This window comes from Chiloscyllium plagiosum, chromosome 17, assembly GCF_004010195.1.
Source record: "Chiloscyllium plagiosum isolate BGI_BamShark_2017 chromosome 17, ASM401019v2, whole genome shotgun sequence".
NCBI lineage: Eukaryota > Metazoa > Chordata > Chondrichthyes > Orectolobiformes > Hemiscylliidae > Chiloscyllium > Chiloscyllium plagiosum.
Genome location: NC_057726.1, coordinates 3,277,504 through 3,294,115, shown reverse-complemented (window position 1 = coordinate 3,294,115; position 16,612 = coordinate 3,277,504). Strand labels below are relative to the sequence as shown.

The window sequence follows — 16,612 nt, the reverse complement described above, 5'->3', positions numbered from 1 at the left end:
TCTAGGTACACTACATCTACTGGATCTCCCTCTTCCATCTTCAGAGTTACATCCTCAAAATATTCCAGAAGATTAGTCAAGCATGATTTCCCCTTCATAGATCCATGCTGACTCTGTCCTATCCTGTTACTACTATCCAGATGTGCAGTAATTTCATCCTTTATAATAGACTCCAGCATCTTTCCCACCACTGAGGTCAGACTAACTGGTCTATAATTTCCTGCTTTCTCTCTCCCACCTTTCTTAAAAAGTGGTATAACATTAGCCACCCTCCAATCCTCAGGAACCGACCCGAATCTATCGAACTCTGGAAAATAATCACCAACGCATCCACTATTTCTCGAGCCACCTCCTTCAGTACCCTGGGATGCAGACCATCAGGCCCTGGAGACTTATCGACCTTCAGACCTAACAGTCTCTCCAACACCAATTCCTGGCAAATATAAATTCCCTTAAGTTCAGGTCCTTCAGCCACTGTTACCTCAGGGAGATTGCTTGTGTCTTCCCCAGTGAACACAGATCTGAAGTACCCATTTAATTCCTCTGCCATTTCTTTGTTCCCGGTAATATATTCCCCTGTTTCTGTCTTCAAGGGCCCAATTTTAGTCCTAACCATTTTTTCGCCTTGCACATACCTAAAAAAGCTTTTACTATCCTCCTTTATATTATTAGTCAGTTTACCTTTGTATCTCATTTTTCCTCTGCGTATTTCCTTCTTAGTAATCCTCTGTTGCTCTTTAAAAGCTTCCCAGTCCTCAGTTTTCCCACTTATCTTTGCTATGTTATACTTTTTCTCTTTTAACTTTATATATTTCTTAACTTTCCTCGTCAGTCACGGCCGCCCATGTCTCCTCCTGGGATCTTTCTTCCTTTTAGGAATGAACTGATCCTGCAACTTCTGCATTATACACAGAAATATCCGCCATTGTTCCTCCACTGCCATCCCTGCTAAGGTATCGCACCATTGAACTTTGGCCAGCTCCTCCCTCATAGATTAGGAGCAGGCTGATTTGTACACTCCCCATCAAGGACTGCTGTAACAACCCAACAGACTACTTTTTATTTCGGGGAATTTGGGCATCCCTGGCAAGACCAAATTTGTTTCCCTACCCATAGTGTACTTGATTCAACTTGACATTCTCAGTCATTTAGAGAGTTGTTAATTTTGTTGAGGATCTGGAGTCACATGTAGGACAGATCAGAGAAGATTGTAGCAGATTTCCTGCAACTGATGACAAATTCAGTATTTCTCAAATATTTTCACTTGAAACTTACAGCCCACTGTACGGAAAACCTGGCAGCCACACTCTGATGTCATTAACCCAGCACACTGAACCACTGGTGACCATAATCACTCCATACTATCACCTTCAAATCATTCTGCAGATCCCATCGAAAATGTTTACTGGAGTATTGCTAGACATTGATTGTTATGATTATCAACAATACCATTACTGTTGTATCATGTGACTGACTAGACTGAGAAAAGTAAACTAGGTTGACTGCAACTTCTCTCCACCCAACAAACCTTTGGATTATTAGAAATTTACATGTTTAGTAACAGATGCATTGACAGCTCATCAAAGAATTACAGAATCAAATTTCCTTCTCATTTTGAGCACCCCTTTTTAAACCACAAGCCTGGTGGCTCAGTCAGGATCATGATACATGTTCAATAAAACGGTGGCATAGGATTCTGAGTAGAAGAGAGATCTCTGGGATTCCAATAAGGAAATTAACTAATAACCAAACATGGCTTTGGAACAGTTAATTATTCCCATACTGCTAATTATTTAGAATTGCCTTGAAAACTGTAATGGGTTCTGAGGCACAAACTTTCTTCTCTCAGACTATACGGTTACCACCAACATTAAAATGCAGTGCATCCTCTACATCTGCTCCTGACTGTTCACTGACCAACAATCGGCTGAAGAAGACTTGCTTCTGTACCTTGTTGAATATCTTAACTGGGTCGTACCCAGTGGATCTGGCCCAGTCCTTTGTAGAAACACGTTTGACGCCACCGTCCTCATTGGAAGCTCCTGCCCTTGCTGCTGCGTCCGACAGTTCCCCTACCAACAAGCAATTTGGAAATATACTTAAGACACATCAAATCATGAGGAAATCAGAGGAGTAAACTACACAGTCCCCTCAAGTCTCTTCCAACAGCCACTGTTACTAAAATCCATTTACAGGTATCTTTGGCAAAGCCAGCATTTCTTGCTCAGCCCAAAGGTCCTTGCAAAAATGACAGTGAGCCTCCTTAATGCATACAACTGAATGGCTTTTAGGCCATTTCAAAAGGCAATTAAGATTCAAACATATTGCTGTGGATCTGGAGTCATGTATAGGTCAGACAAGAATGACAAATTTCCTTCCTTGCAGGACGTTAGTAAACAAGATGATCTTATACAACAATTCAGTAGTTTCATGGTCACCATTACTAATCTCAGCTTTTATTTCCATATTTATTTTAGCTTTGCTAGAAACAGAACATTTTGTTGGAGCTTTTCGTCTTGTATTTATGATTTATAATAATCTAGAGTGTTCAAAAAATCACACTTACAATCAATTTAGAATCATCATTTGGGCTTACAGCATGGCACTTAGTGTATTGGAAACTACATATATTAACATACAATACCCTGCTCAGACAAAAAGAAACACAATAACTGCACCTGATTCAACTCAACAAAATAGATGACAGCCATCTCGTCAATGTCTTGTCCAGAACGAGTGAACTAATTGTAGAGGCCAGATCCTAGCACGAAGTCATCCTTTATTTACTTGTGCACTGGTTGTAACCAGGGTCCTGAACAGAGGTGATTCCAAATCTCCTGGCTTTCCCCCCCCCCCTTTTTCTTTATTTTCTTTTTCTCCAAAAAACAACAAATATTTTCCCTAAACAAGGAGAGGGGAAGACAAAGAAACTCTCTACCTCAGTACCAGCAGGAACACACTGACTGTAGCACCAGCCAGCTCAGAGTCAGTCCTCTAAACCGAGGAGACTCAACTTCCTGGTTATTTTAGTCAGCAAGTGCTTCCTGATTGGCCCAGGTTAACAACCCAATGAAGGACCTCCATCAACAAGGTCCACTTGGTTCCAATCACTAGCACCAACCTGCCTGGTTTAAAGCTAAACAAACTTGATAGTTAATTGCTAGTCTAATTGGTACATTCTCCATGGCAACACTTCTAGCAGCTAAAAACCATGTGGTAGCTAATCAATACTCTCTCATAGTATGTGGTGTTTGCTCTTTACACTGGTATTATTGCTATTTGTTCTGATGAGTGCAAGATAAAACACTTCAACAAAAATACTTATTTCAATTAAATAAATTAACGTTTCTAGTTGCTGTTATGGGATTTGAGTTCACATTTCTGGATCACTGTCACTGTACTCCTGTATGTTCAGTTAGTTGGACAGCAGGTTTGCAATGCAGATCAACATCAACTGCGTGGGTTCACTTCTTGTACTGATTCGGCAATGATAAAGGATTCTCCTCCTCAACCTCTCTCCTCACCTGAGGCATGGTGACCCTCAGGTTAAACCACTGCCAATAGTCCCCAATGAGACAGCAATCCTATCACGAGGTAAGACTATAGCGACTTTAGATAAGACCACTTTTGGTAAGACGATGTCAGAACATCTATTTCAATTTCCCATCCAATCCCACCACTTCTCGATTCCAGAAGCTTCTCAAAATATATCTCCGGTTTGAATACACCAATGAAGGGATGCCACAGTTGTTCAGTGGTTAGGACTGTTGCTTCACAGTGCCAGGGACTCGGGTTTCATTCCACCCTCAGGTGACTGCTTGTGTGGAGTTTGCACAGTCTTTCTGTGTTGGCCTGGGTTTCCTCCAGATACTCCAGTTTTCTCCCACAGTCCAAAGATGTGCAGGTCAGGTGGATTAGCCATGTTAAAAAATTGCCATGCAGTGTCCAGGGATATGCAGGCTAGATGGGTTAGCCATAGTAAATGCAGATTTCTTATCCTGATCTCAACTGACAGCCATTAGTTTGAGACCCCTAAATCACACTTATTCTATCGAGCTATTGAAGAATTTTGAGATTTTTCAATGAAACCTCTCATTCTTCTAATCATCATCAAACGCAAGCTATTACACATAATCTATACAAAAAAGGATCTTATCTCCAATGCTGATGAATAATAATTCTGCCTCAGGTTTTGATGCAAAACAGGTCAGTCTGTGGCTGAACACTAAAGGGACTATCCAGAATCTGTCAGAAGATTCTGTTTTGCCGACTGCGCCTATGCTGAGTCTTTGCAAGAGTTCAATGAGTCCTTCTCCTCTCATTAACATTGAATCTGCTTCTCCTACTCTTCCAGGCACTGCATTCCAAACCATTATTAATGCCTTTCTCATAATAAACACATTCACTTTTCCTGCTTGATGGAGTAACAATTCTAACTTCAGTCTCTGCAGTTAATTGAAGTCTCTCATCACTACTGTCATGCTTCAAAACAGTGGGTATTTTAATACTTTTCAGTTTAGCAGGTCGATATATAGTTAAACAGTTGGCATAATTTCACACCCAAAGCAATCTACTGTCAAGACAGTAAACTGCATAAGGCTTCACCATGACAGTTCCTCTGAATTACGACGAATTACTCCTAATCTCAGTTCAACAACAAATAATAAGGAAAGAGTGAACACACGGACAGAATCACAATAGCTCAGGTCATTCACCCAGTGTGTCTGTCAGGTCTGAAGACCACAAGTTCTTGTCCCAGACACTGATGGCCTATTTGATACCAGCGGCTGATGTGCGACAACCATGCTGTAGGCTGGGGATTTGTGGCGGATGGGAAAGAATGGATTGTAGGGGAAAAAAAAAGTCAAGTTTCTTGTGCTGGATCCCCATCTGGTGACCCCACTGGAAGTTCCAAGGGTGCCTGAGTGAACAGTGACAGCTGTGCACGTGAGAACAGTTGTGACCTCAGCTGGGACTGCTCTGATGGAGGAACAGACAACAAGCTACATAAAAATGAATAACAGTCAGAAGTTAATATATTAGGGATTTGTCGAACAGTACATGTGATTCAATAAGAAAACCAAAGTGGGACGGCCTGAAGAGCAGAAACCTACATTTTTAATTAAACAATCTACCAACTGGTCCAACTGCAAATAAAAGTAAGCTGGAGAAATCTAGAAACAAGTTCAGAAGACACAGGCCAATTAGCCAACTGCACAATGCCAATGTTTAGGTTCTGTGCAAGCCCCTCCCATCCTTTTTTACCTTGCTTTCATAAAGTATCTATCCTATTTCTCTCTCCCTATTGCTTTTAACTTGTTTCTTCTTAAAAGCAGTAATAGTCACTTCAATCGAGTTCCACATTCTCATCACCCTGCTGAAGAAGTTTCATCTGAATTCCTTATGAGATTTACTAATAACCATCTAATATTTATGAGCCTTAATTCTGGACTCACTCAAGTTAATTCTACTCATTGATCTGTTTTTAAAGATCTGTTATAGATTATACATCAGCCAACTCTGAGACGAAAAGAGCCTCAGCCTAATCAGTCTTTCAAGCAAGGAGAGAAATTGCAAAAGGTACATATGCTTTGATAATAACTTTGGAAAGTAAAATAAATGGATGTAATTGCCTGAGACTGATCTTTACCAGTTATGTACAGGGGTTAGTTCCATGCTGGGATTATATTCCAACAAAAGGTCAGAATTATTTGCCATCTTTGTATCGGAATCATTACACAATTCTGCCAATCATTAGAAAGTATGATTTGCTGTTCACTAGACTATCAGACAACATCCCTTTACATTCATTTACTAAGTGTAAAATCAAGTGAACTTTCCCTGGGTTCACTCTTGTACTTACAGGCTGCCTCTGGGTCAGCTGTATCAGGCGATACTTCCTGGTCAGCATCTTCCTCTCCAAACAACTGGCTACAGACAGAAAAAAACACAAGCAGTCTGGATATTATCGATTGCAGCAGATGCATTCTTAAAGAGCAATCTGTGTCTTTGCTATGCACAACACCAATGGGCAAATCAACTCCCATTAAGATTACCAAGCAGAACATTTAAATGTAAACTGGAAGCTAAAAAAAAAATCAAGGAGCTGGGGCAAGAGGAGAAAGCACTGTGACAGAGAGGAGCAAGAAATCAAAGACACATATGCTTAATGGACCAAATAAGAAAAATAGATGAAATCCCATTTAGTCAAGTCCCTTCCCTATCGGAAAGATTCAATGGCTCATATGTCTTATGGCCCCACTGAAATGCAACGGTGTGGGCTTGGGTGGGTGTCACAGCAGCATAGCAGCCAGTTGCTACCGTTGAGATCACAACTCCACAACATCAGCTCATGACCCCACTTGAGGTCCTGACCCTCACTTTTGGAAATTATGATCCACAAGATGCACTGTAGCAATTTACCAAGGCTCCTTTGAGAGCACATCTCAAGTCTGTGACACCTATCACCTAAAAAGACAAGGGCAGCAGATACAACCATCTGCAAGCACTCCAGTGCCACACGGAAATATAACACCATTCCCTCACTGACGCTGTGTCAGAATCCTGGAACTTCAATCCGAACAGCACTGAGCATATACATACACTATATGGATTGCAGCAGTTCAAGTAAACAGTTCACTACCACCTTTGTCAAGGGAAAACAGGGATGGACAATAGATCTGGCCTAGCCAGCACTGCCCACATCCTAGAAACAAATAAAAAAAGAAAAGTGTGTGCTCAGCCCAGTCCAGAAATTACTGAACTCTTCACAACTTGTCATGAGATCTGAATTTAAATCTCTGGATTCTAGATTAAGAGTAGTGTATTGCCAGGCCTAGAATCATGTCATCATATACGAGATGTGAAAGTGGGTCCAAAGTACCTCTACTTGTAACAATGCCTCATAAAAAAATTCCACAGTATTGGAAGAAACGAATCGACCATTCCAAGCCATGGAATTATTATGATGGAGATTATTCAGCCCATTATGGCCATGTTGGCTGTAGCGCAATCTAGCTCTATCTCCAAGGCACAAGATGCCTAAGTAAAAATAGACCAATGCAAATACATTAATAACTTTTGGGCAGCACGGTGGCCCAGTGGTTAGCACTGCTGCCTCAGGCGGCGGGGACCCGGGTTCAATTCCCGCTTCAGGCAACTGTCTATGTGGAGTTTGCACATTCTCCCTGTGTCTGCGTGGGTTTCCTCAGAGTGCTCCGGTTTCCTCCCACAATCCAAAGATGCCCAGGTCAGGTGAATTGGCCATGCTAAATTGCCCGTAGTGTGAGGTGCAATATTCAGGGCTAAATATAGAATAGGGAAATGGGTCTTGTTGGGTTAGTCTTCAGAGGGTCGGTGCAGACTTGTTAGGCCGAAGGGCGTGTTTCCATACTGTAGGGAATCTAATCTAAAAAAGTAACCATTTCAATAACAATGACTAGTATTTATACCTCACTTTTACACTCATATTCCAAGGCACCAATTTGCAATATAACGTTAACATTTAACACTAAGTCACATAGGCAGTATGAGAGTGGATGGTTACGAGTTGGGATAATGACATGGGTGTTAAGGGATATGTTAGTGAAAGAGAGAGGTTGAGAGAGAAAGGGCTTTAGAGAGGAAATTTCAAACCTTAGTTGTTCCTGTGGCACTGAGAGCATGGTTAAAAAGTGATAAAAGAATTAAAGGAGCAAACGATAGGCAAACAAGGATGTGAATTTCAAAATTGATGCTTTGCTTGACTGGCAGTCAAAGTAGATCAGTGAGGGCAGGGACCTTGGGTGAACAGCATTTGATGTAAGTAAGGAAGCAGACTGCAGACATTTGGATGACCTCAAATGGAGGGTAGAATGTGGGAAGGTGGACAGAAGTGCATTAGAACAGTCAAGTTTATAGATAGCAAAGGCAGAGATGAGTTTTTCAATAGTAAATGAGTCAAGTAAGTGGAAAAGTTAAGCAATGCCATGAAGTAGAAATGGCCAGACTTAGTGGGTGCAGATAGTTTGCCAAAAGCTCAGCTTGGGGCTCAAACATGATACCAAGGTCATGCCAAGGACACCAACCATCTGGTTCAGACCCAGACAGGGATCAGGAAATGGAATGATGCAAGTAGCTAAGGAACACAGTTTGTGTCAGATTCCAAAAAAGGCTTCAGCCTTCTGAATAATTAATCAGAGGAATTTTTACTTAGTTAGTACCGGAGATCAGATAAGGGAGTCAAAAAACTTAGCAACAGTGGAGGAGCTAAGAGAGGCGGCTACAGGTGGTAATGCAAAAAACAATGTATTTTCTGATCATGTCACTGAGGGATACCTGTAGATGGGAAATATAAGAGGTCAAGGATAGATACTTGGGAAAACATCAGAACGAACAGTGAAGGAGTAGAAAATGAAGGCATTGCAGAGGATTCTCTGGTAACAGTTCAATAAAAAAAAAAATAGAATCAGGTAACCTGCCCATGTTATGATGGTGGAGACGTCAAGGAGAGAACTTAACTTTGTCACAATCGAAGTGAAATCATTTGTGACAGGTAAGTACAAAGTTGTTACTGTGGCATAGGAGGAAACCGGATTAGACACACTCACATGGACGCATGCATTCACAAACATACAGACTAGCACACATTTCTCTGAAATAACAGGAAATGCTGGAAACACCCATAGATCATACCGAAGCTGTGGAGAAAGAATGAGAGTCAATGTTTTAGGTTAATGGCTTTTCATCAAAACTGCTCCTTACTTGAAAAGGTACTTCGCCCATACAATACAATGGATTGGCTCTGAAGGAGTGTTTCGGATTGTGCAACCTGGAAATGTTTTCTGTGTTGGTTTGGGCTGGCACTCGTAGCATTCTGTAACTCCCTGCAAAAAGACAATGTGACTGTCAGCAGCATCAGGACTGGTGCCAGTCTCTCATTGAAACTGCCTCCAGTGTTATTTGTGAAAAAAAAACAGCATGCAGACAGGTGACAGCATTCATGACAGGAGATCTTGTATGATCCTTGGAGAGATTAGCATTAACTTGGAGGCTAGCTGTGACTTGGCCAGACATTAGGTTCAGATGTTTTATGCTTTTTCAGATTTGAGTTAACTTATCTTAAATGTTGAATAATAGGGAACTAGAAATAGCCTGGACTTGGAACAATGAGAATATAAATAAGTCCTCATGGTAAGGACCCTGCAGTATTGAGAGACATCTGCTCAAAGGTTGTTAACGCATACAATTACAAGTAAAGGAGGGTTTCAAACTCAACAATTACAGCCACCACCTTCCAATACTCAGTGGGATTTCACGAGAATAATGCTGAGTCAATACACAACAGCACAGGCAGCCAGGGTTCATGGCAGCTGCGCCCAAGTGAGACTCAGCACCTCCTGACAGATTCACAAACTGTCAGGTTGTTCTGATGAAAAGAACCAGTAATTGGAGAGTAATTAAATATTTTCAATACCTTTTTGATAACAGTGACTTGACCGAGGTATCCTGCAGTCCCACTCTCTATAAGAGGAATGTCAGCAGCTAAACACATTCTATTCACGTGGTTACGTGCAGCTGATAAAACAGAGTGAACAGAAGGAACATCAGATTTATGACTCTTTGATTTGATCACAAAGCATTCGTACTGCTCAGTCAAGCAACTGAATGTGTACATAATCTAAATTAAAATATACTCATTCAAAAGGTATCAAGCTTTTATTTATTCTGAAAGAATATACCAGAAATAGACTGGGAGACATTAACTATCTTGAATTAGAGGAGGAAGAATACTGAATTGTTCCGCCTAAGGTGGTTCTGGCACAGTAGAGGCTCAGCTATGCCCATGCCTACAGGAAGAGATTACTATCCAGTACAGCTTTACACATTTTGTTCTCCCCCTAGTTAGCTGCTCCTTTAACGAGTTTTGAAAAGTATTGCTGCGTGCTGAATCCCAGCTGTTGATCTTGCAGACCAATCACACATGGGAAGTTTGGTTCAGTGGGGAATTGTTCCACGGGCTGAAAGCACAACAGAACATTGCAGCGTAGACCTCTCCACTCGCTACTTTAACAAGGCATCCATTCTGAACAACCTCTTGATGCTGACATTTTCTAATCCTGGTGACCATTAAAGTTTGCTTTTCCAATGGTCTATTGGTTAAGACATTGACTTAACTGAGTCATGAAGATCTGGCAGGCCCCAGGTCCGATCCTGGTTCTTGCTCATTTAGTGTCACCCAGGGTCAGGGTCAGGGCCAGCACTGGAATAAGGAGAAGGCAAGTGACATCTTCCTTTCTCACAAAGAGGGTCTTCATAAACTTGGCTTGTAGCCCATTGCGTTTCGAATGGGGCAGAGATGGGGAAACCTGATTGATGCATTTAAAATACATTAAAGGGAAAATGCGTAGGATGTTTGGTGGCACTGTTTAGCGGGTTGGAGAGTCTAGAAGAGGGGTCATAATGTCAGGGCAAGGGGTCAGCATTTAAATGGGCTGAGTGGATTTCACTTAGACTTGCAATATTTTGTAATTAACCATTCTGGACATATTTGTTTGCTCGGTTGTTGAGTATACCTAAGACAGACATTATTAGACTTTTGGTTCTAAGGGAATCAAGAAATATGGGAATCAGACAGAAAAGTTGACTTGTTGAAAATCAGACATGATTTTCTTGAATATCAGAGCAGACTAAAAGGGATGAAAGCTTTTCTCCTGTTTCCACGTATTGCTATTAAATTGTGGAGCAGTAGGATGAATTGAATCACACTTTCGAGGAGGCAGTCATGTAGAACTTGAATATTGCTGAAGAGAAAGACATGTTGCTGAAGCTTTTTGTCTTGCACTCACTGGGACAAATGCAAAAATGCCAATAATTTACACAACAGAAGAGGAGGGAACTGATGAGTTTACAAGTCAACTTTGACTGGCTGAAGCATTGTTGTGGAGTAAACAAATCAGGAAATACAGGCCCCCAAAGCTCCTAGGAAATTCAATTAAGGCTTAATCACTGAACAAATTAGGTATGTTTTCAGAGATAAATGTAACTCACTTCTAGTGAGCAAAATGAGCCCCAACTGATTATCTCACTGATTTTTAGTGTAACTACTTACACACAGGATTATTCAGAAAGTGCGGCGTAATCATAGAATCACATCGCTCAGTGCTTTTCCTGATGAGTGCAGAATGCAAAGCTACAGCAACAGATCACTCTTGTCAGTAATTTTCAGAAGAGTTAGGACAAGCACAATGTGTCAAATGCCTTGTGCTGTTTGATCATACAAGGAAGCAATGGTGGAGGAATCAGGGAGGTGGGGTGGGTGGGTGGATGTGTACACGTGTGAGTGCGAGAGAGAGATCTGAGAGACAATCTCAAAATTACAGTCCAGGCATTTTATGAGCGACATCAAGAAAGAATTTCCTACAGATGGCAGTGCAAAGCAAAAAAGATCGATACAAATGCCCAAGAATTGAGTTGAATAAACTTTTATTAGGGAAGGTTATTAAGAAATGTGAATTAAAAATAAGCAAATGAGTTTCAGGTACAGATCTGTCGTGATGTAAACGAATGGTAAACCAGTTTCTGGAGGCTGGGCCTGTTGCTAAAGAATGTAATTTTACAGTGTGCTGCTGGATCCAAGAAAACAAACACCTCTCTTTCTGGCAAAAATATCATGCAGCAATTACTTGTATTTATCAATTATCATTACTCTTGCTTAAAACCAGTAGAGCCCTAAAACCCAGAAATCCTTACCCCTATTATCCAGAGCATTCATCACAAGTGTAAACTGCCTGAAGAATTCCACATTGTAACCTGGGCTGTGGGAAACAAAAGTGACAGCACTCAAATTGTTTACCACAAACAAGACAAACAAAAACAAAATCAAAGCTGTATAACTCTTACAAAATATCATTCTCTAATTCTACACAATAATATCCACTGCCTTGGTCATCCTCCCAGTAGTTTACAAAGTTTAATAGGGACAGAGATAGGCAGCATGCTAGGAGGAAAAGGTAAAAGGCTGTGCACAAGTTGCCAAGCATCGCCATGCATGAGCTGCTGCTACCTCTACCAAAAGGTTCTGTTCCACATTAAGCAGTATGTGCACCAAGTGAACCATCAAGGTGATAACTCATTGCTCAGCTAGGCAAGTAACAAAGCAAAAACATATCTTCATGCTACAGCAGTCAAGACTTGCATAAAGCTATTTGATCTAACAAAGCTGGGGTTGACAGGGCTACACTCAGATCTTACTTTCACAACTAAAACTTGAGCTGAGAACTGCTTTTTGACTTTCTTTCTAAAAAAATTGTCTCTGTTTTCTTTGTTTAATTGAATGAATTGTTGAAGGTCGCAAAGGTTACAGGCATTGCTGGCAGATCTGTGCACTGTGTACATTTGCAATCTTGGTTAAGAAAACAAAAAGACTTTGTTGGTTTACAGTTTTAATCAGTCTCATTCGGTTTTTCAAGCCAGCTTTTACTCATACTAAGGCTTGCGGGTGTCATTACCAATGTTGACATTACTGCCCATCCCAAGTCATTCGAAGGGGTGGTGGGTTAGTTTCCTGAAACAAGAGTGTGGTGCTGGAAAAGCACAGCAGGTCAGGCATAAGCCCGAAACCAATTCTGCTGCTCCTCAGACACTGCCTGACCTGCTGTGGTTTTCCAGCACCACACTCTCGACTCTGATCTCCAGCATTTACAGTCCTCACTTTCTCCTAGGTTCTTGAACCACTGTAGTCAACAGGATGAAGATGCTCTACAGTCCTGTTAGACGAGGAGTTTCAGGATTTGGGAATAAATAAAATAAATCAAGGTGATCACAAATCTGTCAGATTGCCATTAAAATCCTAGTTTGCTACAAGGGACTGTGCTATTCTTTTCTGGTTTGGACCCAGATGTGATTTTAACCCCACATTAAGACAGAAAACAGAAACGGCCCTTAGAAACGGCCTCGAGCAAGTCAACCATTGTATCATCACATCAAGGATCTACTGTACAGGACTTTTAAAGTAAATGACCAACAATACAATTATCAGCATGCTATGACCCCAGGTGAAGCATATGTTGAAATCAACAGGATTAAATAAAGACACTCTGACATGCCCTTAAAGTTGTGAAAAATGCTAGTTTTTATTTAAAAGTAAATTGTCAGGAATAGCTACTGCCTGCTCAGAAGGTGAGCATTGGGTGACCAGAGCTCAAAGTGCATTCACACTCTTCAGATTTACTGCTGGTTCACCATTTCTCAGGTAACACTGAAGTGCTGCTCAACCAGAATGATTCTGCAGACAATCTGTGATGCACAACAAAGCCCAACCAAAAGATAATACTCACTTCATGATGCTGTCGTGATGAGCTGTTATCCTGGCCTCAGGGCAGAACTTTAAGGCACTTTCCTTGGCCACCTGCAAACCAAATGAAGCCTTTCAGCATATCTTTCTGCTTCCTTCTCATGTACTCATCGAGTTTCCTTTCACTGCAACACAGTGGCTCAGTGGTTAGTACTGCTGCTTCTCAGCGCCAGGAACCCAGGTGAGATTCCAGCCTCGGGTGACTATCTGCGTGGAGTTTGCATGTTCTCCCAGTGTCTGCATGGGTTTCCTCTGGGTGCTCCAGTTTCCTCCCACAATCCAAAGATGTGCAGGTTTGGTGAATTGGCCATGCTAAATTGCCCACAGCCTTCAGGTGTATGTAGGTTAAGTGCATTAGTCAGGGGTAAATGTAGAATAATACAACAGGGGAATGGGTCTGGGTGGGTTACTCTTTGGAGGGTCGGTGTGGACTTGTTGGGCCGAAGGGGCCTGTTTCCACACTGCAGGAATCTATGATTGCAAAACTGTTTGAAACCGGCAGAGATTTCATATTCTCATCACTGAGTAAAAACACATCCTTATTTCTCTACTTATTCGTAATCTTATAATTATGGTCCACAATTTTGAACTTTTCCGTAAGTGTAAAAACATTCCCCATATATACCCCGCCTTGTCAATTTTAAAACACAATCAAGTCTCCTTTCACTCCTCCATTGTACCAAAAAAAGTCTTAAATCTGTTCAACCTTTCCTATTAGTAGTAATCTCTCATCTCTAGAATCACCCATATGAAATCGTAGAACAGTACAGCACAGAGGGGAATGAGGTCGTTATTTGTTCACAGGACGTGGAGGTCACTAGCTGGTCAATATGTTTTGCCCATCCCAAGCTGCCCCTTTGAGGTGGTGGTGGTTAGCTGCCTTCTTGAACTGAAGATCCCCTGCTGTAGGTAGACCCATAATGCCCTTAGGGAGGGAATTCCAGGTTTCTGACCCAGTGACACATTTCCAAGTCAGAGTTGAGACTGGATTGGAATTTTCAGATGGTGATGTTCTTGCCCACATATTCGCTAACCGTGAAAATGGGAAATATACCACCACATTGCTGGCCTGTGCCTTGTAGATGGTAGACATGCTTTCCTTTCAGCAGTCAGGTGGTGAGTTACTCATTGCAGAGTTCCCAAACTCTGACCTGCTCATGATGCTACTGTATTTATATGACTGGTTCAATTCCATTTCTAGTCAATGGCAACCTTCAGAATGTTGACAGTGATGTATTCTGTGACAGCAATGCCACTGAATGTCAAGGAGTACTGGCTGGAATCTCCTGTGTTGGAGATGGTCATTGCCTTGCACCTGAGTAGTATCTATGTTATTTACCACTAGTTAACCCAATTACTTTTACTACTGTAGTCAGTTCTTCTATAACACGGCTGCATTCTTGACCAACTCTGCATTATAGAAAAATGGTGCTTTAGAAAGTGCTTAAAGTGTTGGCACTGTCATGGTGTTACAGTCAATACACATTATAAAAGTTTGTGCTTTAGAAACAGTGTCCCAAATTCGTCAATCACTTTACAGCAAATTTGCATTGACAAAACATGCATTATAACAGAACGATCTGTACTTTCCTTCTTAATCTATGATGTGGCACTTGTCTAACATTTCTGAAAGTTCAAATGTGCCACCCTCATTGATCTTCTCGTCACTTCCAAGAATTCAATCACCTTAGTCAAACAGAACTAGTCTTTACGAATATTACCGCTGACTGCCTTTTCCAATTAGCATAAATTTCTGCTCATTGTTTACCCATCTTAGTACCGGAGAAAAAACTTCTCAATTATTTTATCAAATCCTTTGTAACTTTGAAAGCCTCTTCTAAAACGTCCCATAACCTTCTTTAGCCTAAGGTAAACAATTTAATTTGAAGTCCCATTAGTACATTGTTGGGGAGACTGAATTTAAAAAATGAGGCTCTGAAAAGTGTCAATTAAAGACAAGTTCTTTTCCTTGCTGGAAGGTGCTTAAAGAGACAGCATGAAGGACAGTTATGCCAAGAGAATTCAGATAATCTCTTCTGCCTAATCTCCCAATTAAAGGAAGGGAAATAAATCAAGAGGAAGCTGCCAGGAGAAGACAGTGAGATTTTCATCTCAGCTTGAATCCATTTACAAGGTTGCCTCCCAGAAAATAAAGATCAAGATCATTATGGTTTTTTTATTCCACAACTACCTGATGAAGGAGCAGCGCTCCGAAAGCTAGTGCTTCCAATTAAACCGGTTGGACTATAACCTGGTGTTGTGATTTTTCACTTTGTCCACCCCAGTCCAACACCAGTATCTCCAAACCTTGTCTTTTTTAAGTGACAAAATAATAAATCAATGAATGCAGATGATCATCAAGTACTTTACACAGGTACAGAGAGATAAACCATATCTCTCGATGGTACTTGACTCTTACCTGAGCTTTTGACTTTCCAACATGCTTCTTCTGGAAGAGAAACTGCCGGTTGAGGTTGCTGACATCGATGGTATCCAAATCCACCTAGACACATGTAGAGATGGGTTGTTACAAAATGCAATCTTTACCAGCGACAGCATGAGAGTGGATTAAATCCATAGGATTAGAATCAGTTCTCAGCACACTCTCAATGCCAAACCAGGCATTCATCACTAAAACAAAGCTATTTATTTGGTTAAAATTTCAAATTAAGCAGCTTATTAAAGTTGTGCTGTATTATTACAACTTGAATTACATACCCTTAAAGAATACAAAGTAATGTGCCCAGTTTTGGGTATACCACTTTCAGAAATAAGCGAAGGTTCTAGAAAGACTAATTTGAATTATTATGATTCCTGGAAATAAGAGGCGAGAGGCGAGAGCCGAAGTGGGAGATGAGAGAATATGGAGCTCTTATCACTAAGCATCTGAGGAGCAGGAGAATCGACATTTTGGGCATAAGCCCTTCATCAGGTTCCTGATGAACAATTTATGCCCGACACACCAGTTCTGCTGCTCCTCGGACGCTGCCTGACCTGCTGCACTTTTTCAGCACCACATTCCTGAACCTAATCGCCAGCATCTGCAGTCCTCACTTTCTCCTCGTCATTAAGACAGAGATTAAGAGAAAATCTGATCAAGGTGTTGAAAATGAGGTGAGGGAAACTATTCCCACTGATACATTCCTCATATTCAAAAAAAACAGAAAAAATTTATACAGGAGTTGTCAGGACAAAGCTGCACAATCAGGTGGGCGGAGGGAGGCAGGGAGGAAGGTGCAGGGGTGGGGGGGGGGGGGTATGAAGAGTGCCTCCTGCCTT

General features: G+C 41.3%; 1 protein-coding gene across 3 annotated transcripts in view; it reads right to left on the bottom strand.

Moving 5' to 3' along the window:
* The window catches only part of uba2 (ubiquitin-like modifier activating enzyme 2), a 51,419-nt gene that overhangs the window by 31,925 nt on the left and 2,882 nt on the right, over positions 1-16,612 (bottom strand). For 2 of the 3 annotated variants that reach the window (XR_006314067.1, XM_043706516.1), the window contains exons 2-8: positions 15,753-15,836; positions 13,317-13,387; positions 11,731-11,795; positions 9,455-9,555; positions 8,743-8,864; positions 5,864-5,931; positions 1,951-2,072 (exon numbers count right to left, since the gene is read on the bottom strand). Coding sequence is in view for 2 of the 3 variants with exons in the window: in XM_043706516.1 (XP_043562451.1) it covers positions 1,951-2,072; positions 5,864-5,931; positions 8,743-8,864; positions 9,455-9,555; positions 11,731-11,795; positions 13,317-13,387; positions 15,753-15,836 (633 nt within the window). In the remaining variant the exon portion in view is untranslated. Of the gene's footprint in view, positions 1-1,950; positions 2,073-5,863; positions 5,932-8,742; positions 8,865-9,454; positions 9,556-10,155; positions 10,193-11,730; positions 11,796-13,316; positions 13,388-15,752; positions 15,837-16,612 lie in introns of those variants that run through there. The other variant, XM_043706517.1, reaches the window with a different exon arrangement.